The sequence below is a fragment of the Zymoseptoria tritici genome, chromosome 8 (genome assembly GCF_000219625.1).
Source record: "Zymoseptoria tritici IPO323 chromosome 8, whole genome shotgun sequence".
Lineage (NCBI taxonomy): Eukaryota > Fungi > Ascomycota > Dothideomycetes > Mycosphaerellales > Mycosphaerellaceae > Zymoseptoria > Zymoseptoria tritici.
The window spans coordinates 1872043-1893768 of record NC_018211.1 but is presented as its reverse complement, the minus strand read 5'-3'; the positions used below and the strand labels follow the sequence as shown (position 1 = coordinate 1893768).

General features: G+C 53.9%; 10 protein-coding genes across 10 annotated transcripts; 5 read left to right on the top strand and 5 right to left on the bottom strand.

Annotated features, from left to right (window-relative positions):
• Positions 1-1074: 1074 nt before the first annotated feature.
• Positions 1075-2336, bottom strand: MYCGRDRAFT_46098 (uncharacterized protein; the record flags this gene model as incomplete). The annotated part of the gene is made up of 3 exons (XM_003850101.1): positions 1075-2011; positions 2067-2130; positions 2246-2336. Coding segments are annotated over 3 exons (1092 nt in total), but the record flags the coding sequence as incomplete, so codon positions are not given.
• A 2047-nt stretch (positions 2337-4383) lies between these two features.
• Positions 4384-5335, bottom strand: MYCGRDRAFT_105587 (uncharacterized protein; the record flags this gene model as incomplete). Its single annotated transcript, XM_003850100.1, has 1 exon — positions 4384-5335. The coding sequence occupies one exon, from the start codon at positions 5261-5263 to the stop codon at positions 4523-4525; it is 741 nt and encodes a 246-aa protein (XP_003850148.1).
• A 1500-nt stretch (positions 5336-6835) lies between these two features.
• MYCGRDRAFT_95373 (uncharacterized protein) lies at positions 6836-7273 on the top strand (the record flags this gene model as incomplete). The annotated part of the gene is made up of 2 exons (XM_003850214.1): positions 6836-6997; positions 7049-7273. The coding sequence occupies 2 exons, from the start codon at positions 6836-6838 to the stop codon at positions 7271-7273; spliced, it is 387 nt and encodes a 128-aa protein (XP_003850262.1).
• A 704-nt stretch (positions 7274-7977) lies between these two features.
• On the bottom strand, positions 7978-9411 carry MYCGRDRAFT_95372 (uncharacterized protein; the record flags this gene model as incomplete). The annotated part of the gene is made up of 5 exons (XM_003850099.1): positions 7978-8144; positions 8407-8459; positions 8521-8667; positions 8719-8721; positions 8870-9411. 5 exons carry the CDS (start codon positions 9409-9411, stop codon positions 7978-7980), a joined length of 912 nt encoding a protein of 303 aa, XP_003850147.1.
• Positions 9412-10804: 1393 nt separating this feature from the next.
• On the bottom strand, positions 10805-11303 carry MYCGRDRAFT_105585 (uncharacterized protein; the record flags this gene model as incomplete). Its single annotated transcript, XM_003850098.1, has 1 exon — positions 10805-11303. The coding sequence occupies one exon, from the start codon at positions 11264-11266 to the stop codon at positions 11066-11068; it is 201 nt and encodes a 66-aa protein (XP_003850146.1).
• On the top strand, positions 11287-13347 carry MYCGRDRAFT_75087 (uncharacterized protein; the record flags this gene model as incomplete). Its single annotated transcript, XM_003850215.1, has 4 exons — positions 11287-11682; positions 11761-11948; positions 12001-13130; positions 13196-13347. 4 exons carry the CDS (start codon positions 11287-11289, stop codon positions 13345-13347), a joined length of 1866 nt encoding a protein of 621 aa, XP_003850263.1.
• Positions 13348-13963: 616 nt separating this feature from the next.
• MYCGRDRAFT_101073 (uncharacterized protein) lies at positions 13964-15448 on the top strand (the record flags this gene model as incomplete). The annotated part of the gene is made up of 2 exons (XM_003850216.1): positions 13964-14691; positions 14798-15448. The coding sequence occupies 2 exons, from the start codon at positions 14278-14280 to the stop codon at positions 15446-15448; spliced, it is 1065 nt and encodes a 354-aa protein (XP_003850264.1).
• Positions 15449-16675: 1227 nt separating this feature from the next.
• Positions 16676-17707, top strand: MYCGRDRAFT_95369 (uncharacterized protein; the record flags this gene model as incomplete). Its single annotated transcript, XM_003850217.1, has 3 exons — positions 16676-17241; positions 17531-17534; positions 17660-17707. The coding sequence occupies 3 exons, from the start codon at positions 16676-16678 to the stop codon at positions 17705-17707; spliced, it is 618 nt and encodes a 205-aa protein (XP_003850265.1).
• A 763-nt stretch (positions 17708-18470) lies between these two features.
• MYCGRDRAFT_95368 (uncharacterized protein) lies at positions 18471-19115 on the top strand (the record flags this gene model as incomplete). Its single annotated transcript, XM_003850218.1, has 1 exon — positions 18471-19115. One exon carries the CDS (start codon positions 18471-18473, stop codon positions 19113-19115), a length of 645 nt encoding a protein of 214 aa, XP_003850266.1.
• A 498-nt stretch (positions 19116-19613) lies between these two features.
• On the bottom strand, positions 19614-21349 carry MYCGRDRAFT_75082 (Ca2+-modulated nonselective cation channel; the record flags this gene model as incomplete). The annotated part of the gene is made up of 1 exon (XM_003850097.1): positions 19614-21349. One exon carries the CDS (start codon positions 21347-21349, stop codon positions 19883-19885), a length of 1467 nt encoding a protein of 488 aa, XP_003850145.1.
• Positions 21350-21726: the final 377 nt, after the last annotated feature.

Genomic DNA, 21726 nt, shown 5'->3' with positions numbered 1-21726 from the left:
AAGTCCTGCTTCACAGAGGGTAAAGCTGCTTACATACACCTACCTGCTCCTGCACTCGATATCTGCACCTTCCGAATTTCAAGTAATATTCCGAAGCGCCTGAGGAGGAGGTAGCGACTGCAGTCTCGCCTGTCAGACTTGCGCTCGGCTACGACTTGCGAACACGGTATTCCAAATGAAGCGTAGGAGCGAAAATGGTGCTATCGCGAGTTGAAGTGAAGTGGATTTCAGCAAGGCGATGAGGCCGCGCTTCCTTTGAGCGTTCTTCGCCTTGGTTTATGGCGCTTGGAATTGTGCCCTGCAACAGGCGTTATCTTTGCAGGGCGATGGGGTCTTCACTGGTGTCTGTTTATGCGTCATTGTGTTGCATTTTGTTTGATCAAATGAGCGCATAATGAGTTGTTCGATAAAGCTTCCCAGTCCTGTCGTGAAGCTGAATCGTAAGCATATTTCTTCAGGCCTCACAAATCGGAAACGGGGCTGCATTTCCTTTCTTGAAGCTGCCAATTTCCACGCCCCACATTGCCGTGTTCCAACGCCGCATCAAAGCACATGCTCCGCCGCGGTCGTTTGATGGCGCCCCATACCTCCAAATTGATTACAACGTCGATTTCTCGATTTCTGCGATTTTGGTATTTTCGTCGATAGGTAGATCTCCAGACCGTTTGCTAAGGCCTATACATCTACTTCGATCGAGAGCGGCGTCCTATATTCCTCCTAAGATAAACTTCCTATTTAGGATTATAGAGAATGTTTCCTACTATCGCCGTCGTCGTCGGTAGAATCGCTCGGAAATATTATAGTATAGACTGCGTATATTCTATACTAGGCTTTCGATGCGAGGAGAGACAGTAGTATAAATTATACCTAGGCGATACTATAAGATACGCGTGTACTCGGCGACGACAGTAACGATAAAAGTCTTGCTTCTGCGTAAAAGGATCCGTTCGCAGGGGATTTTAGAAGGCGACGCACAGTCAGAACTATTTACTACTGCCTTAGAACCGACGTCTCGTATACCAAACGTCGCAAATCGGCGTTGTAATCAATCTGGAGATATAGTACACCATCGTTTCAAGACGACGGCCTCCAACCCACCGGATTCGGAATCGACCTACCTGCCCCCTCCGCCTCCCCATCCGCAGGTCGCTTCGAATCCTTCCTCATCGTCCTGTCCGCCTGAGCGAATATTGCCATCGTATGATCCCACACCGTCTGCCCAAAGTTCATCGCTCGATACTTCTTCAGCACCTTTTCATCGCCCGTCGCCTTGCCATCCCAGTCGAGGAGGTAGGCTCCACTACCCGGCACAAAGTCCGTTCCTCGCATCGGAGATAGTCCATCAGGGATTGGGATGCCCGCTGCACCCTGTTTCGAAGGATAGCAGTTGCTCGTCATCTGGAAGAAGTGTCGCTCGCCGGAATCCTGCACGTTGAGGATCCAGGGCGTCATGACGGCGTAGAGGACTTTGACAGCGAGTCGGACGACTCCTGTGAGTTCGTTTGCGATGCCGGTCTTGACGGTTCCGGGGTATGAGTGGCTGAAGGATGTGCCGGGATATCGTTTGGCGAGCTCTTCGATTGCGAAGTCGTTCATGAGCACACAGTGCGCGAGACATGCTTGAAGAGAGAAATTGTGCTTCAGGTCGAGGTCGTCCACTCGTACGTCAGCTTCGGAGCCGGCGGCCAGAACTGTGATGACCCGAGACAATTCATTCGCTTTCGATGCTGCTTCGAGAAGTGGCATCAGGTGTAATGTGCAACGTACTCGTGAGTAGTAGTTGACGGACATCTTGCGATCGATTCCTTCGGGGGTCTCATTCCGCCCCTTAAGCGTCATGTATCCCGCTGTGAGTATGAGGAAGTGAATCTTCTTCTCACGTCGCTTGAGGTCCTCGCATAGTTCATCGCAGTTCTTCAGGAGACTAACGTCGGCCTGGATGAAAATGGCCGTGCCTTCGGAGTTGAGGCCGTGGAGGGTTTTGCACAAACGCTCTCCTCGTTCTCTGTTCCTGAACTGACATCAGCATCAATGCAAATCATTCGTGGCATGCCAGAACGCCTAACCTGCCAACAATGTACGCCTTGGGACTCGCCGTCCTAATGAAGAATTCCTTCGCCGTACTTTCTCCTGAAAATAAAAGATGCAAGGGTTAGCGCTTGAGCATAAGACAAGGCGATTCGAAGACCCGACATGGCCCTGAAGAGTCTCCATCGCCGACGGTCTTGCCCCTCCAAGAGCTCACCGATCCCGTTGGTTCCTCCGATGAATACCCCGACATGTTTGTGCAGCCTACGGCCCTGAGAATTTGAGATTCTGACAGTTTCGGCGCTCACCGTCTCGAGATTCGCTCCTGCAATCCTGTCAGACGGAAGGAATTTGGTTGGGTCCAGTGGGGCATCTGATACCGTATATTAACGACGCCAACGTTGCGACTTGGATCGGTGACCTAGGCCGATCGAAGCCTGCAGAATTGATCCCGGCAAGTGACAAGTGCCGAGGCCTTTCGGTGTTCAAAGGTCGTTTAACGTTCGACTTGCGATGCCAGACCCGGAGAACAGCGTAGAAGTCTTGCAAGTGATCATGAAGTAGTCGCACTTCTCATATTTCCAGTTTGTGCTTCGAATGCTAGTGAATGTCGTTGTTTGTATAGGGCGACCTCCGTGGCGGCCGCTGTGGACCTGGATCTGGCTGGACCACGAGCAAGGGTCCCTGCAAGTTTTTCTCCGCGCTGCCGACGGCGTCTGCTCCGAAGTCTAGGCCGCTCTTTGTCGCTTCCTTTGGTAACACATTCTCAAGCAAATTCTCTGGGCGACGATTTCGGAGTCTGCGCCGTGCAATGTACTTCAGAAGACGTCAACAAATGTTGGGAACTGCGAAGACATGCAGTGCTACGGAGATCGAAAACAGGACATGACGTCGCTGGCTTGAAGCGAACGAACCTCCGACCGACACGCTACGGGCCGCGACGACAAGGTCTTTCTTTCACTTCACGTCCTGTCTTGTCCACGACGACAACACCATCGTCTGCTCGTGGTGCACACGTCGGTCGACTGCGTGGTGCTAATACGCTCAAGCTGAAGTCGTCCAAAACCAGTCACTCTCGCGGAAGATGTCGATGGCTTCTTGAGCTGTCGCTAGCGACGTCATTACCATTCCCAACAAAGGGCACAGCGCATGTGAAGCCGACCACCGCAGGAAAGATCCGAATCTCGGACGACGCAACAGGTACACTGAAGCCAATTTAAAGGTCGCGGCCCTTTCGCTACAGCTCTCGAAACTCGGATTCCTTCGGCGTACAAGTAACGAAGGACGACCCTCAGGAGCCTTCAGAGCACGACGTCGAGACGTCCAAAGCCCACGACAGCAGCTAGGTATCGCCAGAAAATGTAGCTATGCCGCGATGTTGGCATCCGGACGGATATGCACTCATCCTTCGGCCCATCTTGGTAAGTGCGAGCGAGCTCTTGCATAAAAATGCTTAAAAGAGCGATTGCTTGTGGTCCCCGAAAAGCCTCCGCAAAGCTCACACTCCGGTGAGTATGTTTAACGCGACTCAAAAATGCTTGAGCCGGACAATGCCATGGCGGAGGCGGAGAAGACCTCCGGTGTCTTGTTTCGGGGGTCATCGAGATCTTCAGGCAGAGGTGGCTTTGGTATGCGACTTTAGCTGCGGCCAGATATCATGGCTGAGAATCCACCGGCGACCACTGTACGAGGAGTGTACATGGGCCGCCATGGCCATGCGAGTAAGCTGACTTTGCCGGCATCACATGTCGTCGCTTTCAAATCACGGCCGTGCAATCTCCGCACTTTAGGAATCCTGCCGGTCGACCACAATGGAAGATCAAGCCATCTGCCATTTCCAGTGGATGGCCGACAAGACATTACACCATGGCACATTCTACGACCAACGATCTCGACAAGCCTGGCCAACAGGTCCTCAGCCCATCAAGCCTTTGCCATGTCGTCTTAAGAACCAGCAATTACAAGGACATGGTCGACTTCTACACGACCTGTCTTGGAGGCTACGTGGTCCACGGCAATTCTTTCATATCCTTCATCACCTACAACAACGAACACCACCGTATAGCCATCATAAACGTACCAGGAACAGCACCCAAGCAAATGAAAAGCCGCGGTCTGGAACACATCGCTTTTGGCTTCTCCAATATGCATGATCTTCTCCTCTCCTACCAGCAACGCAAAGAGCGTGGTATCGAGCCTGTCTGGTGTGTCAATCACGGTCCTACCACGAGTATATACTACCGAGACCCGGACCGGAACATGCTGGAGACTCAAATCGACAACTTCGATACATTCGAGGCCACGAACGATTTCATGAACAGTCCAGCTTTCGAGGAAAATCCGATTGGAGTCGACTTCAATGTTGAGAAACTGGTTCGAAGACTACAAAGTGGAGAAGACGATGCTTCGCTGAAGAAGCGACCTGAAATCGGGCCACGAGCAGCGCCTGACTTGGATGCGATGTAGCCGTTGCAAGCAGAAAGCAAGCATCCTTTCATTCCTTCCTCAAAATCCTCCTCTCCACCTTGATCTCATCAGAAAGTTCCTTCAACGCCTCAACAAGCTCATCTCCAGCCTTCGCCAATGCTTCATCATCACATGGCTTCAACGCATCCAGAATAAAAAGCACTTTCGTAGTCTGATCCGTCAACGCAGTCCGCGGACCCTGCCTCCAATTCCACCTCCGACAAGTCACACCCGCATCATCACACCACACCACCTCTCCCTTGTCGGGATGCTCCTCCACCGTCTCCCCACCCGCAGTAGTTTTGAACACCTCATCACCTTTCGCACGCACCAGAACTGGCGCACCTTCATACTTATCCAGATCCTCACCTCCCAGCGGAATCTGATGCTTCACGGAAATCGCATTGTATATATCCGTCAGACGATTCACCCTCGGCAGTCCCGTTGCAGGTTCCTTTCCTGGAGCTGAGATCCTTCGAGTGAGAGCTTCCAGACTGTTCCGGAATTTGTTGGGTTTGGATCCGAAAGCTTTGTACGCTTCTCTCCAAGCTGCGACGTGAGGGATGTCGGTCACTGCTTGGCTTTCCATTGCGGAGCGGGCGGAGATTTCGGCTGAAGCGAGCATAGCTTCACTGGAGGCATCGCTGGGTCCGGTTGGGATGCCGGAGATGGCGATGAGAAGAGCACGATAGTCTGGTTGGAGGGCGAAGACTTCGGGTGCTACGCTGGCACGAGCGAGGTATGCTTTGAGGCCTTGAGTTTGTGCCATTGTGGAGAAGGTCTGAAGCTGTTCTGGAGAGGTCTGACGGTATTCCAAGAGACTGAGGTGGGAACGGAGTTGGACAGATCGTACTGATCTTTTCAACAGATGGAACATGTACCTTATGGTATCAAGGACAGAAGACCTTTTCGATTCTTCAAGTTTCTAGCCCCACGCCCTATGGTTGTGGTCGAGAAGTGACGCCCTTCCAACGGCTTTTTCGGGAAAGTCAAATCAAACTTGGCGGCGATCTGGACCGCTCTCTTCCCTTCGAACTTGCAATGGCCTTTTTCCTCTTCACAACAACAACACGAATGTACAAAGTTGCAAGCGACTGTGTCGAAGAGGCGAAAATTGACTGAGCTCAGCCTTGTGAAAAATCCACCGGAAAACGTGCCATGCTGCTCTGTACAGAGTCAGGCCCCGCTGAGCCGCGTTGCCAATGGCGTGAGCTCTTCGTTGGCGCAAGCCACACAACTTGCTTTGTTTTCTCAGCTCCGCGCTGCACCTGCACTGGATAGTTGATCATGCCACTGCACTACCATGGTGTCCTAGCAACTTGAGACCTGGGCAAGTCTGGTAAGAATACAGCCTGAAACACAGCGCCGAATATCAGGTCGTACGGCCTCCCTCCCTCGGAGGACTGCAAGATGCAAGTCTTCAGCTTTCAGGTTCCAGCAGCGGGCATGCTCGGTCGTGCATGATTCTGGGATAGCCTCGTTGCTGTCACGCCATGCTGCATCGTCGTTTCGCTCGACATGCCCTTGCTCAAGACTCAAGACACGCCCACGTGGAATCAAGCCCAAAGGTGGCCTCACAGAATGGGAGAGTCCTCCTCGTCTGCAGACGGGTCACAGCCTTACCGCCAGCCTGATCAAAGCCTATCTTCAACAACCTAATTCTTCAACAACCCAATACCTCCCCATAAACACGGCAGACCGTTGCATCTCCAGCGCCAAACATCACGACATCTCATCTCGGAGACGCCGGCCACGTGTACGGAGGAAGCGAAGCGCTGCAACTCCACGCGCGGTTCAGCCCCACCGTGAACCTTACAGCTCGAGCTCACGCACAACATCGCGCTAGAGAGCCAATCATCGAGATCAGACCACAACTTCGCGCGAGGCACTTTCACTTTCTAGGAAGCAGCACGAGCCGTGTCGTGCATGTTCCTCAGCCTTATGGAAGAATCCCGGTGGAGGAAGGTGAGTCGGTCAGGTCATCTCAGACAGCCACGGGTTGGCTAGTAGCAGCTGAACTGCAAGAGCACAGCCTTATGGCGACTCCGAGATTAGCAGCGATTGGATGGTGTCGGGGGCTCCGTGGTGGGCTGATGTTGATAACGTTTCGCAGGTCGAGTCGGTTTGCCTTGTGAGAAGACATATATGATATAGGAAGACTGAAGTTGCACTGTAGTCGGACATTCTCATCAGCGAACACTCCAACTTCACATGCATCTTCAGCATCTTCAAACATCGCCATCTATAACATCAAGGCACCTCAAACACACCACAAAAACCAACACCTCGCCTTCAACCAGCAACCACACAACATCCACAACACATAACACAAAACCCAACAATGCCTTCCACCATCCCCACCATCACCCCTTCAGCAACAACCTACGCCTCCCTAATCAACCACAAAACCGGCGAAATCCACACCGTCCGCATCGTCGCCAACCCATCCACCAACACAACAGAGACATACACCCCCTTCTCCTTCCTCCCCAACCACGGCATCGTACACCCAGCAAACCGCCAGAGCTAAACCTCCGACTCCTCCTCATCGAAGAGCTCAGTCTACAGTTCCGAGGAGAAGAAGTCCACGTCTTCCTCGGCAGCGAGTTCCACCGACTCATTCGACAGCGTGAGGGAGATGAAAATTGAGATGAGTGGAGAAGTGCAAGGGAGGAGAGTGTATTTGAGTAAGAGGGAGAGAGTGGCGGCGAGGTTTGGGGTTTGGAGGAGGGAGCAGAGGGAGTTTTGGAATATGGTTGGGCCGGTTATGGTTTTTTAGATGAAGGGCATGGTGGAGGATGGGGATGTGTTTGAGCGTTGCAATTGCACTGGCGAGCATAGCGTCTGACTTTGGAGGCGGGCATTGGGTATGAGCATAGCATTGATGATTTAAGACGATTTTTTCTTCGAATGTTCACGTTTCGTAGTCCTTGTAAATCGTGTCCTGTCATGGCAGACGGCTTTTGACAGAAAGATGAGGTTTTTGATCATTTGTAGGGAAGCTGCGAGAACGAACTTCTTGTCTCGCAGCTTTGTCCAAGATAGAGTCTGGCTTCGCCCTACACTCAGCATGAAATCGTTGCGGATGCTTGTAAGTGACTGCCAGCCGTTTCCAGGTCGCACCACGCCCCAGAGAATAGCATGCAAGTATGCAAACAATTTGCGCGAAAGAGGAGGAAGAAATCTCTTTGACTCACCGAAACCTGTAGCTAAGTCCAGAGCAAGTCATTGTCCTGCTTCGCTTGCTACAATCAAGCGATGTGACTCTTATACCTGCGCCGATCAAGCTCTGAGTTCTCTCTTCTCTGCACTCACAACACAGCGCAAGGAATCAGACTTCACAGCTTCCCGGAAACCACAGCATCCAGCACTCAGCAAGCAATGGAACTCCAACGCCAACTCTTCGAGCAGGACGGGACACCTCCCACCACGACCCTCTCCCAGTCGCTCTTCAAACTGCTCATCTTGATGAGGAACCTCGTCTTAGTCCTCCTTGGCGTCTTCGTCACCCTCATCATCGGCCTCACCGTCCACGAGCTCGACCGCTGGCATTGCGCTCATCCACGCCATCGCGCTCGAGGCTGCTTCTATCCGGGAATGTTCGTGCTTGTTGTTCTGGCGTTTGGGGGAGTTGTGTTCGCTGGTCCGGGCTGGAATGAGGTGGCTACGGTGGTGTTGATTGGGATTTGGTTTGGGTTCGGGTTGAGGAAGTTATTTTCTTGAGCGCGTCGGAGGCCGGACGGAGAGCAAAGCGCGGAGGATGTTGAAATGGGTTCTTTCCCGGCGCTAAAGGCTCAGCGTAAGATGCTGTGGTCGGAGACTCATAGAGTCGACATGCTCAATGGCAATGCGCTGGCTTCGACAGCTGCAGGAGTTGAGCACTTGGGCGCTGTCCAGATCGGTCCATCGTACGCCAGCTTCGGATACGGTTTCCTTCGTCCGAGATATGACGGAAAGCATGGGTCCTAGCTCGTTACTCAGTCAAATGCTAGCAACAATGATTGATGTGACTGCCAGCTGACGTACCATCTCGTCAAAAACTGGCTGTTTGTTGTCAACCTCGCGCCTCTCGCCTGGCCATTCACTCTCGGGCAGATGTCGACGTGTGCACCACGCGCAGCGAGGTCTAATCGAAGGGGGCACGGAGGCACCGCATATACACGAGTAGTGGTACTGCCTCATGGTCAGTTTCTGTAGCTTCGGATGCAATAAAACAGAACGTACCCCCTGTGCAAACCCATTGTGAGGTATAAAATTTTCTCCATGAAAATTACCATTCCACGTTGTGTGGTCGCGGCGGTAGTTCTTAGACAGCAGGTCTTCCTCTTCTGCACACGCTATGCAGATCCATCGTCGGTATCTGTCGCAATCGCACAAGTGGTTGAGGAATTGGTGCCCTTGCAGAATTTGTTGCTCCATTGCGACATCGCACTCTGGACAGAGGTAGATCAAGTTCCTTTTCAGATTCTCCCTCTGTCCCGCGTGTACTATACTACTCAGATGCGGTCGCCGATGGGGTTTGCTGCGGTGAACATCCTCGCGCCGATAGACGCGGCATTCTTCACAAATGTTGATGCCACACTTCAGACATGGCAGAGCTTCGGCTGTATCGCACACTGTATTCCAGATCCGCACTTCGACCGGCTCATCAAAAGATGCGCCAGAGCCAATGCTACGACGAAGTGCACCACCCCAGTCGTGATCGCGACACCAGTACGGTCCTTCGAAATTCTGCCGCATCTTCAGACCACGGCCGTCGCACAAGCAGTCCCGCATCAACCTCTCAAAGCTGCGTGCGATCGGAGCGCGGCACGCATGACTGGTCAAAGCGAGGTGGTGAAGATCCGATGTCGAGACGAAGGCGCTGAGGCTTGTGATGATAGGATATTGCGAGAGGAGGTCAGCGAGGACTGGCATTATGCGGCAGTGCTTCGATCGAAGCGCGGTTTTGCGGATTGTAATGTTGATGTTCGTGAAGAGTTGAGGAAGTAGAAAGGCAGACCTTCATCGTGCTGCCGTTCGCCGACCTCGTGCCTGAGGCACGTGAAAATATGGATGTGTTTCTAAGAATGAAGCACTTACATGTTTCGGTGCACGACTTGCAGGACGTGGGCACGATACCGACGTAGGCTAAACACGCATACAGAATGATACTTTACGATTTTCTTTGAGAGAATTTCGTGTGTTCGCAGGAGGCCCATCGCTGCTCTTTGAAGGATCGAGCTCATAACAGCTGCAAAGATCAAGTCCGCATAGCGTATGGAGAGCCTAAATTATCAGCATCGGAGATAGAGGCTGCAGCAGGAACCTATGTGGAGATCGGGACCATCGAGCATTCGAGCAGACGAAGGGGATCGTGAAGGCTCAAGCCACAACAGAGCTTCTAAACATTCGGAATCGCCAAACAAGCGGAAGTCTTTCACGCGGTTTTTTTTGCATGATTCTCTGGTTTGCACCATCGTTCATGCCAAGTCGAGGCCGGATTCGATAAGCGCCATGGTCAGGTGGACGAGTCGGAGCTTTGCGTGTCAGGCGGATGTCGAGCCGTGGCAGATCTAATCTAGCAGTCCGAAGTGCCGATAGTCTGGTCGCAGACAATCTCGTGAGGGTTAAATAGATCATCGCCGTGCGCTCGGAGGGATCTTATCGGGTTCTTCGGGAGGTAGGTAGGTGGCAGGACCCGAGCGGAGGCCATTTGGGTGTTCATGCGGTGATGGGCCATCACAGTACTGCTTTGTCCCGGGCTAGCAACACGCGACGATTTGCTGTGTGCACTGCTGTGATGGTGATTGTGCATTGTGATAACAAGTAGACATCGACGAGATGTAGAGGTCGAAGATGAGGTGCTCAAGGTGACGTTGACGCCAGAGAGAGCTCAGGTGCCCGCGCCCGCATGCCCTGACACCGAGCTTCATCCACCGATCCCGTCAGTCAGGTGCTACCTTGCGCCTCCTCCTCCTCCTTCACTTGCATAACCAACTATCGACCTTATCGCTGCCACCTCCAACCTCACCGACACCTGCCTGCATATCTTGTCTGTCGATCAGACCTTGCCAATCGACGTCTGCTGTCGCCGTCCGCCTCGTCTCGCATACTGACAGCTCCTCCACGCCCCCGGTCTCCCGAGCTGTGCAGCCGCGAGCAGAAGATATCCCGTGGAGCACTTTATTGAAGACAGCATCTCTCGGACGCAGCTGATCAGAACACATTTGAAACATCTGCCTGGCCAGCGGCGTCGTCATACACCCTCCGCCTGCAGCCGTACGGCCCTCAGGCAGCGTTGCAGCTCCGAGCCTCCAACTCACACGACCTTGCACACCCTTTCACAGATCACTCGACTCCTTGAGTCCTATGTCTGCGGCCGGATGAGGCCAGCAGAACAACCGGACCATCCTCCATCAATAAGCACCAGGCGTGCTTCTAGTCTCCGCGCTGGATAACGAGCCTCCAGACCACTCCTCCCCACTCACTCCCGCCGGCCCAATCGAAACCTCCACTGTCCGTCCTGAACAGGATTCTTCTCGAGCACTTGAATCTACTGCACCATCAACGAATCATTCTTATCCACTACTCAACGACATATCTCGATCCAACAACGACAATCACGATCTTCCTCCATCCGACATCGATCCCTCCGATCGCCCACGCAAGCGAAGAAGGCAATCATCTCCCTCAAATATCCGCGATAGCAACGCTTCCTCAACACCTGGCAGAAGCGGTACACAAGGCACGCAGGTTCGAAAGCGTGCCCGCGGATTGAAAGACGAGCCATCTTCCCCAGAGAACAAGACTATGCGGCCTGATCACACGGACGAGCACAACCAAAGGATACAGCAGAGGCCAGGCACGAACGGAGCATCACAAAATGGGTCATCTCCGCATACGAATGGCTCCGTCAAGAGCGAGACGAATGGGCATCACACGAATGGAAATGGGGAGGAGGCGGTAAGGGTGAGGAACAAGGAGCCATTCTTCGGACACGATAGAGAAGAGGTCACGCGGATAGTACTGCAGAGTCTGAGTGATATGGGGTTCCGAGGTGCGGCGGAACAGCTATCAAGAGAAAGTGGCTATGAGCTGGAGATACCCAGTGTGGCGGCATTCAGGAATGCAGTACTTGACGGCAATTGGGAGGACGCTGAAAGTCTGCTCTTCGGGATGGAACCTATCGAGCTGGATGAGGGTGGTGTATCACTCGGGAATGGACACTCCAATCCGTCGTCGTACAGGAAGAGCAGCGGCGACAGGCTATCGTTTGGGAGTCAGAATGGGAGTTCAAGACATGGTCTACCACTGGCGGAGGGAGCTGATACGACGTTATTGAGATTCCATCTTCGACAACAGAAGTATCTCGAACTGCTGGAACGACGGGACCTCACACTGGCTCTGTCGGTACTGAGGAACGAGCTCACACCTCTTAAGACTGACGTGGGAAGGTTACATTTCCTCTCAAGGTGAGGATATACACTCAGAGACACATCATCACATCACTGACCAATATTACAGCCTCGTCATGTGTCCCACGATTGCCGACCTCCGCAGACAAGCCGACTGGGACGGTGTCTCTGGCTCGAGTCGTACAGTCCTGCTCTCCGAAATCTCGAAATACATCTCACCCTCCGTTATGATCCCGGAACACCGCCTTGCGACCCTCCTCACCAATGTTCAAGAAGAGCAAATCCGCAATTGCCGATATCACAACACCACAGTCCCGCCCTCTCTCTACACACCACACGACTGCTCCGCCGACGACTTTCCCCTCCACACCCTTCTCGAACTCTCCCACCACACGGATGAAGTCTGGCACCTCGAATTCTCTCACGACGGCGCTCTCCTCGCAACCGCCGGTCGCGACGGTCTAGTCTGCGTCTACGACACCATTCGCTGGCGGCTAAAACATGAATTCCGCGAACACGAACGCAATCATCGTCACCCGCCGAGCTCTGTGACCTCTTCAATCCCGCATGCTTCCTCGACTGACGACCGCGGTGTCTGCTTCATCGCCTTCTCTCCCGACGATACACATCTCATCTCCTGCTCCAAGACCAACGACTTTGTCATCGTCAACGTCATCACGGGTCAGCGCGTCGCTCTTGTAGACGACTTTGACTATCCCATCTCCACCGCTGCTTGGCTGCCAGATTCGAGATACTTTGTCATTGGGTCGCAGTCTTCGCAAAAGCCGCTCGGTCTCTACTCCCTCGCCAACTGCACATCCGCCCGCCCCAGCAACAGCCGAACGCCGGAACTCCATTCCTGGCGTGAGCCACCTTGGAGGTCCCAGTCGTCGGACAGTTCACCGGGGACGTTCCGCATCACGGACTGCAGTGTCAATACTGAGGGATCACGGATGGCGGCCACAACGCTCGACAATCGGATCCTACTCTTCTCGCTGGAGGAACGGGATGCATACAAGAAGTTGGCGGACTGGAAGATGGAGGACAAATTGACGAGTATCAATTTCTCCCGAGATGGAGAGGTGTTACTCGTGAACATGAACGAGGGTAGAGTGCTCGCGTTGAACAGCGAGACTGGCGAGGAAATGAAGAGGTACGAGGGTATGGTGCAGAAGGGATTCGTCATTAGGAGTGGATTCGGAGGGGCAGGGGAGGGGTGTGTTGTGAGCGGGAGTGAAGGTATGTCGTCTTGAGGAGGCTGTGAGAGGTGTATGGGCGACTTGCTAATGTGAATCGCGTGGCAGATTCCAAAGTCCTCATCTGGCGCCGCAGTACGGGTGCGCCTGTCGCGGCTCTCGACGCGCATGCTCCGGGAGCGGTGAATGCGGTTGCGTGGCATCCGAGGGATGAGAGGGTTTTTGCGAGTGCGGGGGATGATCGGAGGGTGAGGATGTAAGTTTGCTATTCCTATTGCCTTCTGATGCGCAATTGCTGATCTTCGTACAGTTGGACTTCTGCGGCGGTTATACGAGCGAATGAGGGCAGTGGGACTGGACTTGACAAGTGGAACGACAATGGGGTGTTTATGAGTGGTAGGAATGGGAATGGCAATGGAGCGAGATCAAGTGGGTTGGAGGGGAGAGGGAGTCGGTCATTTGCGTTTGGGGCGAAGTGATGGGGAGGAGCATACAAATGGCGAAGGGTCAATGAATGGTATTCTTTGCACAAGCGGGCGTACTTTGAGATGGAACTCTGGCTCACTTGACATCTTACCTCGTACTAGGAGACAACCAAATAAGACCCGACCGAGGATTTGCATGTAATGAGGTGGTTCATCGCGACGAAAGCGAGAACGAGGGAGCGGTTATCCTCGTTCGGGACACGCGCGCCGGCTTCTTTCGTCCGGGCAATCTCCCAAGAAGTGAAAATCCACAACCGAGAGAACAACACGCTCGGGACTGATAATATATTTGACCCGGCCACTCGACGGGTAGAACTACCAATCTTCTTTTGACCGATCCCTCTTCTTCTTCGCGGACTCGTTTGTGGTGCCGGTCTGTCGATTCTGCTTCTTCTCTGGCGGGCGGCTTTGATTTACCTCGCTTCCGTCACTCCTTTGAGGAAGTCACCACCACAACCACCCAGCAGCAATCGCATGCACGCTTGCGTCAATCCTCCTTTGCACAGCGCGTCCTGCCGCTGAGAGAAGATCACCAAACGAAGAGATCCACCAGCAAACGCGAACCGAACTCCACCTCAATCCGCGACTTCCGAGAAACCTTTTCTCAACCACCACCACCACCTTTTCCCTCCGCAAGAAGAGACGCGTCTCTCACTTTCACACACCACACCACCGCCCACCACCACCGCTCGCCGTATCGCAATCATGGGCGCCTCCCCCGACTGGCTCCAATTCGGACCACCCACCCTCGACCGACCCTTCGGCCTCGCCCTCTGGCCCATCTTCAGTAAAGCCTTCACCGCAATCAAAGGCTACACCCCCGATGACTTCCGCTTCATCTCCGGAAAAACGCCCATGGCCTCCATGGCCGAGACGGCGCTGTTCCTCATCTCCTACTACATCATCATCTTCGGCGGACGCGAGTTTATGCGTGATCGACCCGCGTTCAAACTCAATGGCCTGTTCAAGATTCACAATTTCTACCTGACTGCGATCTCGGGCATGTTGCTACTGTTGTTTTTGGAGCAGTTGATTCCCACGATTACGAGGAATGGGGTGTTCTATGCGATTTGTCATTATAATGGAGGGTGGACGCAGCCTTTGGTTGTGTTGTATTATGTGAGTTGAAGAATTTCAGGCATTGAAAGAGGTGGAGAGGAGGCATTGGACACCACACACATGCAAAGAGAATGAACACCCACTGACACTTCTGTTCCCCTCCCAGCTCAACTACCTCACCAAATACCTCGAACTCATCGACACCTGCTTCCTTTTCCTCAAAAAGAAGCCCCTCACCTTCCTCCACACCTACCACCACGGCGCCACCGCTCTCCTCTGCTACACCCAACTCCTCGGCCACACGGCCGTCTCCTGGGTGCCCATCACTCTCAACCTGATGGTGCACGTGGTCATGTACTGGTACTACTTCCAATCCGCGCGCGGCATCAAAATCTGGTGGAAGAAATACATTACCATGCTGCAAATCATCCAGTTCGTCATCGACCTCGGGTTCGTCTACTTCGCCAGTTACACATACTTCGCCGCGCGATACTTCCCCTGGTTGCCGAGTTATGGGATCTGCGCGGGTGAGGAGTTTGCCGCGGTCGCGGGTATGGGTATTCTGAGCTCGTATTTGTTCCTGTTCATTGGATTCTACTTCAACACCTACAAGAAGCCGGTCAAGAAGGGTAGAGGCCGCGCGACGAGTGCGCTTGTGGAGATGAAGGATGAGCAGGTTCCTAGCGCGGGACAGGTCAAGAGGAGGTTCTCCGGTGGACCGGCCAGTTTGGCGGGATACTCCAAGGACGGACAGAATGGTGCGGCTTCGAGTGGAGCATCACCATCGGCGAGGGTGACACGGTCCCGCAAGGCATAGGATGCGAAGGATCGGAAGCAGTTTGAGAGGATGACGAGTCGGGAGGGGTTGAGTGAGAGTTTTGAAGAGGCGGTGAGGAGCATTGATGAGGGGAGAGTGAGGGAGGAGGAAGGGGCGTTGGAGAGGGACGTGAAGATGACGCCGGGAGCGTGGGTGGATGGGTCTTGCTGAAGACTCGGGAAGAGCTGGCAGTATAATTGATGGATGCGGGACGGAAAGGAAAGAAGATGACGAATGGGAAAGGACATGGACATGGCAAGTATGTCATACTGCTGTATGAGCAGCATCAATGAGGAGGGAATTAAGCTGTACTGTAGGAGGGGACGAGGAGGACAAGGAGAAAAATTCGTGTTATATATTTACCATTGTGTATACATTAGTTTCTTTCGAAAGGCTGTCATTTCGGCGGTTCCGTTCTGTCGGACTTGTTCCATACCACCTGCATTCTTGATGGCGAGGACGATGGTTAAGCCATGCGACTCCCTCCGCGGCAATTTTCATCAAGACCCGCATCTGGATTCACTCATTCGATTACAGCTCATCGCACTGCTCTTCTACAGCATAGCCTGAGCTTCGTCAACGCGCCTCAGGACGTCTCGCGCGCTCGAACATTGCACATGCGCCAGACCTCGAGCGCTCGAGGAGGTAGTATACCCACCACTGTCCATCGAGTCACTTCCGCATCTTTGACGTGCGCTTTCCTTTTCTTCACGATTTTCCAACTCCATCTCTACCCGCTCATCCACCCACGAAGCAAAGAACGAGAAAACTCGGCCGCAATGTCGACACTGTCGGACCTGCTGCTCTCGCAGTATCCGATCGGAGCTATCCCACTTGTGCATTCAGTATCATTACATCATGCATGCCAATCGATATTTCGATCCCAATGACCGGAACACGATCATTTCGGAGTCCTGGAAGTTGGGAAGTCTTCTTCTCTCCTACTACTGCTGCTATACAACAACTACTTGCTCTCGTACCTGCCGTTGTATAACATCATACCTACGGTGTTCCAAGGTGGCACAAGGGCATGCACACGAATGAAGACCAATCGCTCATGCCGCCAGACGCTCGTCGTGCATCTCGCAGGACCGCTGCATACGCGAAGGATGACGGAGACTTATCTCACTTCACTTCAGGTTTTTTTTTTTTGGAAACTCCCGCTGGAAGCTTTACTTCATTGCCAGATCCACTCAACCCTCCTGAGTCCTCTCCCGGAAATCGAAGATGGCTTCAGCGGCCATGGAATCCGATGACGGTGTGTCTGCTCAACCCGTGATCGGTACAACCACGACACCCGTTACGGAGGACGGAAGGCTGAACGACCTGGCCAAACGGGTCCGCGAGGCGGAATTGGGATTATTCACAGTGCCGAGCTTGGAATCATTCGAAGCTCTTAAAGTATGTCGGACGGCCATTCTCCAGTACCACAGGGATCGTGAAGATGCGGCGAATACTGCAGGACAATTACTAGCTGAAGAGGTGGAGGACATCGACAAGCAAGTAACCAACCTCATGCTCTCCGTCAACGACGCCCTACACCTAATCCTCGCGCAAATATCAGTCGAGCAGAGCACCGCCGGGAACAAATTAGCGGAACAATCCGCCGAAAAAGCAGAAAGGATTGCAAAAGTATCCGGGCGTGCGACCTTCGCCTTCTCGCTCGTAGCCGCATTCTATTTGCCTCCTACCCTCGCTACCCGAATTTTCGGGATGAACATCAACCTCATTAACGGTGCAAAGGTGGACTTTTGGTGGCCGATTGTGGTGTTTGCGGTGCTTCAGTTTTCCTTGTGTGCCCTCTTAGCGTTTTTGCTCGGGGCATATACACTTGGGGACAAGATCCGGGCGAGGATGGCTGAGAAGAGGGTGGCCGAGAAGTTGCGACGGGGTGATGAAAGCCACAGAGTGAATGAGGTCCCGTGAAAGGGCGAGGGTATCTCGAGCGATTTCTACTCTTTCTGGCGCTGGTACTTTGAGGTTCTTGAGATCCTGTAAGCGGATGGGCGACGAGAGGACCACGAAGAGAGGCGATGGCTGGTATGTAGCCAACGTCATTGCGTCAAGACATTTGTGCTTTAGCGCGGTACGTTATTAGTGACAGATCGAAGAACGCGGCGGTCTACCAACGGTGCAAATTAGCAGAAGAAGAAGCGGAAGAAGAAGACAAGTCCAAAGAACTCGGACTAATATACCTGAATAATGAAGCAGGCAAGACTCCTCCCCATCACTTCTCCCCTCCCAGACCCTCCGAACTGACCCACTCTTCTCCTCCTCAACCCTCTCTTCTCCTCTAAGCACCCATCCATCCCTCCCCTAATTAAACGCATCCTGCAACCCTTCCACCGCACAAACCTGCCTCCCCCCAACATCACCACCCCGCACCCTCAAAAACGCTGCACTCCCCTCAAACGGCCTCTCCCCAACCGCCGCTCGTCCCGCCTGATCGAAAATAAAACAAACCCCCGTCTCCTGCAAATACCCCGCGCTACAAACCCCATCTTCAACATCCTTCTGCCGATTATACGCATCGCAAATGCTCATACACTCCCCGATATTCCCTCGATCCGGGTCGTCGAGTCCCGTCGTGTTGACGTAGCTGCGAACCGAGAGACCGGTCTCTTCGTCGTTGAGGCCGTAGGAGGTTCCGAAGCCGGTGGTGCAGGTTAGGGTGAAGTAATATGTCTCGGTTGGACCGGATTGAAAGGACACCAGGTCGCCGTAAGGGCTGTAGAGTTCTTTCGGTTGCGGGCAGCGCATGGTTTGGGCAAGGAGGGTGCAGGCTGTGGGGGAGGAGGTGGGTGGGGATTAGGCGGTGGTAGAGGGAGTTGTTGTGACTCCGCTAGAGCTGGAAGCTCCTCCCTGCCCCGGCTCGGCTTCCTCCACCAGCACACCAACCGCCCCTCGAACCACCGTCTCGCCTCCCGCCGACAGCACCACACACCCGCTCGCTGTCTCCTCGACAAACCCAAAGCCCACGCAAACACCCCTCTCGCCATTGAAATAATAGGCGCAAGCGTCCATGCACGCCTGGAACGAACGCGCGGAGTCGGCGGTGGGGTATTCGGGGATCGGAGTGCCGGAGAGCGTGGTGGAGATGCTGTCGCAGGTGAGGTTGAAGGGGAAGCCGCTTTCGGTGCTGATGTTGCCGTTGGCGGCGAGGGAGGCGCAGGAGGAGGGAGCGGAGGAGGCGGTGGCGGAGGTGGAAGTTGTGGAGGTGGATGTGAAGGTTGATGCTGTGCTGGTGATGTCTCCGGTGCTGATCACGCTCGCGGTCGAGGAATCCTGCGATCCCGGGAATGGATCGACGGTGGCTTCTTCGGTACTGCTGCTTGCCGCTGATCCCGCACTCGAATTTGGCACAGGGAGCGTGATGAACCCCTCCTCCGTCTCGGTAGACGACGCCTGCGGCACAGGAAGTGTAATAAACCCTTCCTCCGTCTCAGTCGCAGTCGAACTCTCCTGCGGTACCGGAACGAATATCACAGTCGACTCAGCCGCAGTCGAAGTCTCAACTGGTGGAAAGTTTGGATCGAAAGTGTTGCCTGCACTGCTTGAGCTCACGGCCGTGTTCCCGCCGGGCGAAGAGGTAATGACTGATGGGAAAGCCGGATCAAACGTCGCACCGGCACTGCTCGAGCCCGAAGAAGACGAGATTATTGACTGAAAGGTCGGGTCAAACGTCGCACCGGCACTGCTCGAACTCCCACCAGCGGACTGTGTGACAGTCTGCGCTACAGTCGTCGTACCACCCAATCCACCCTCAGAAGCCGTCAAGCAAACCGGCGTATCATTAACATATCCGCAAGTCTGAGATGCAGCACCGGGGAGGGTAGTACAGTCGTAAGCCGTCGCTGTTCTGAGTGACGGAGCTGCGGAAGAAAGAGATCTCAGTCAGTGGAAAGCATTCTATAGTCGTGTAAAGATGAGACTCACCGATGGATTGTGAGTGGGCGAGGGGGGAATGGAAGCTCCACGCCGCGGTGAGGGTGATAAGTCGCATCTTAGAACCGGGGAGAGGAGGGGGTTTGTCGATGTCGTTGATGGAGAGAGATCGCGGAGGTGTATTTACTGCTTCGGGGATGGTCTTCGAGGCGGGCGCGTTGTGATGTCCCTTGCTTGCTTTGCTGTAGCATGGCGTTATGAGATTGGACAACAAGTCGAGCCTTTATCGAGGAATGTGGAACATGCGTGGCTTTCCAGTCGCATGACATGCCGACGTGCTGATATTGTTCGAGTGATGCCATCGTTGATATTGGTTCCAAGCCCTTCCACGCGGGCCCTCGATAGATTCTGTGTCCCATGTCTGGAGGCAGAATCGTGACCCTCACCATCGAGCGAATCCAACTCCGCTTCACAGCACCCTCGCACTCCTAGCCATCTTTCAAGGCCCAGAACCTCCTCACCCTCCACCCACAACCTCCACCCCATACCTCATCGCCCCCCCTCAAGCGAAAGACGTTCCAAATCCCCACTCAACCCCTCTGGCCTCGAAAAGACTCCACTCCCCACCACAACTTTCCCCGCTCCACCAAACACCCCTCCACCCTCCCTCTTCGTCCAAGTCGAAATCCAAACCTGATACCGATGTCCCACTTCCAATCCTTGCACCACGCACCTCCCTCCGTCCTCCAGTCTCACTCCCTGGCCACCCAAAAACCCACCCGCTGTCTCGTCGACCCAGTTGACTGCGTAGCGCTCTACTTCAAACTTGCTATCATTGGGAAGGGGAGTGAAAGTGACTTCAATCCCATCTTTTCCTCTGGAGAAGACTTCTCTATTCTCCGGCGGAGGAGCGGTAGAGCGAGTGGCTGTCCCTTTCGCAATGGCCGACCAATCCGACTTGTCTTTCTCTTCAACTCCAACCTTCGCGCGGACTTGAAACTCCCATTCCTGGCCCGCGGGTGTGAAGGTATTATCGATCCCACATTCTCCATGGTGGGACTCTTCCCATTCTTCTTGTCCTGCACATCGAGATCGGACGTCGTAGCCTCGAGAGCCGTACACGGGATCCCAGGAGAAATGGATGCCCCAGGGGACGCCGGTGCAAGCAGGGTTGGTGGGGGTGTGGAGGGGACGTTTGGGGATTTTGGATGACCGAGGGATGGAGAGGGGTGCGGTGCCGATGTTGAAGGATTTGTGGAGGACGGTGCTGAAAGCGGATGCGATTTGGAATTCGCCGAGTTCGTTGGGGTGGAGGCCGTCGAAAGCTCCGGCGCATTCATCTGGACTCCAACCGTAAACGGAAGCGACGTCGACGAGTTCGAGGCGGGAGAATTTGGAGAGGTGATCGAGGCGATCGGCTTTGATGGCGTGTTTGAGCAGATTGTTATACTTCGTCGTCCAGTCAACGAGATCCTCTCGGCCGGGAATAGGACTCCGTTGCGGCACATTCGACAGCGCAATGGAGATATCCGGTTTCGCGAGCCGGGCGTTGGCGATGAATGCGAGAGTATTTTCCAGAGTTCCGATGTGGTCGGAAAAGCCCCATCCCATGTCATTGAAGCCGAGGAGAACGAGGAGTAAGTCCGGGTTGAGATTCGTGACTTGTTCATGGATGGCATCTTTGGCTTGGAAAACTGCGCGGCCGGTGTGGGCGAAGTGTTCACGTTGGAAGGAGGCGTGGATGGATTCGTTGTAGCCACCTGTGGTGCAGTCGCGGGGTGGAGGCTCGGGTTCGTCGGGGAATCGAGGCGGTTGTGGAGGTTTGTATTCGTCGGCAGGGCCGGTGCCGATGTAGGGACCGACGAAAGTGATGGGTTGAGAGGATGCTGCGGTTTGGAACCATTCCCAGATGCGGTAGCGCCAGGTGTAGTCGCCTTCGCTGCCATGGGTGATGGAGTCGCCGACGATCATGATCCGGAGAGGTTTGGATGAGGAGGAATCTGCTGCGTCGCCCATGATTGATGATGTATGTCGAGAGGAATCTTTGTTGTCCGTTGTGATATTGCTCAGGGAGAGTCGTATTGACAATCTGGAGCTCTGATCTATGCTGACATCTGCTGGAGGTATATCCAAGTCCATCCAGGAGGAGTGAGTCTTTCTGCTTTTTCAGTGGTCCTTGTGTATCCGAAAACACTCAATGATGCGACGGAATCCTTCGAGAGAATTGTTGCAAGATGTCAAGTTCAACGCTCCAGGAAGGTCTCAATCTAAAGCCCAAAGCAGAAGGAACGGGAGCGAAGTTTTCGCTAGATCGAGATCATGCATGCGCTTGTTCTTGTGCTACCTCAAAAGTCCTTTCGTATGGCGTAGTCGCATGGCTATATCGAACATCA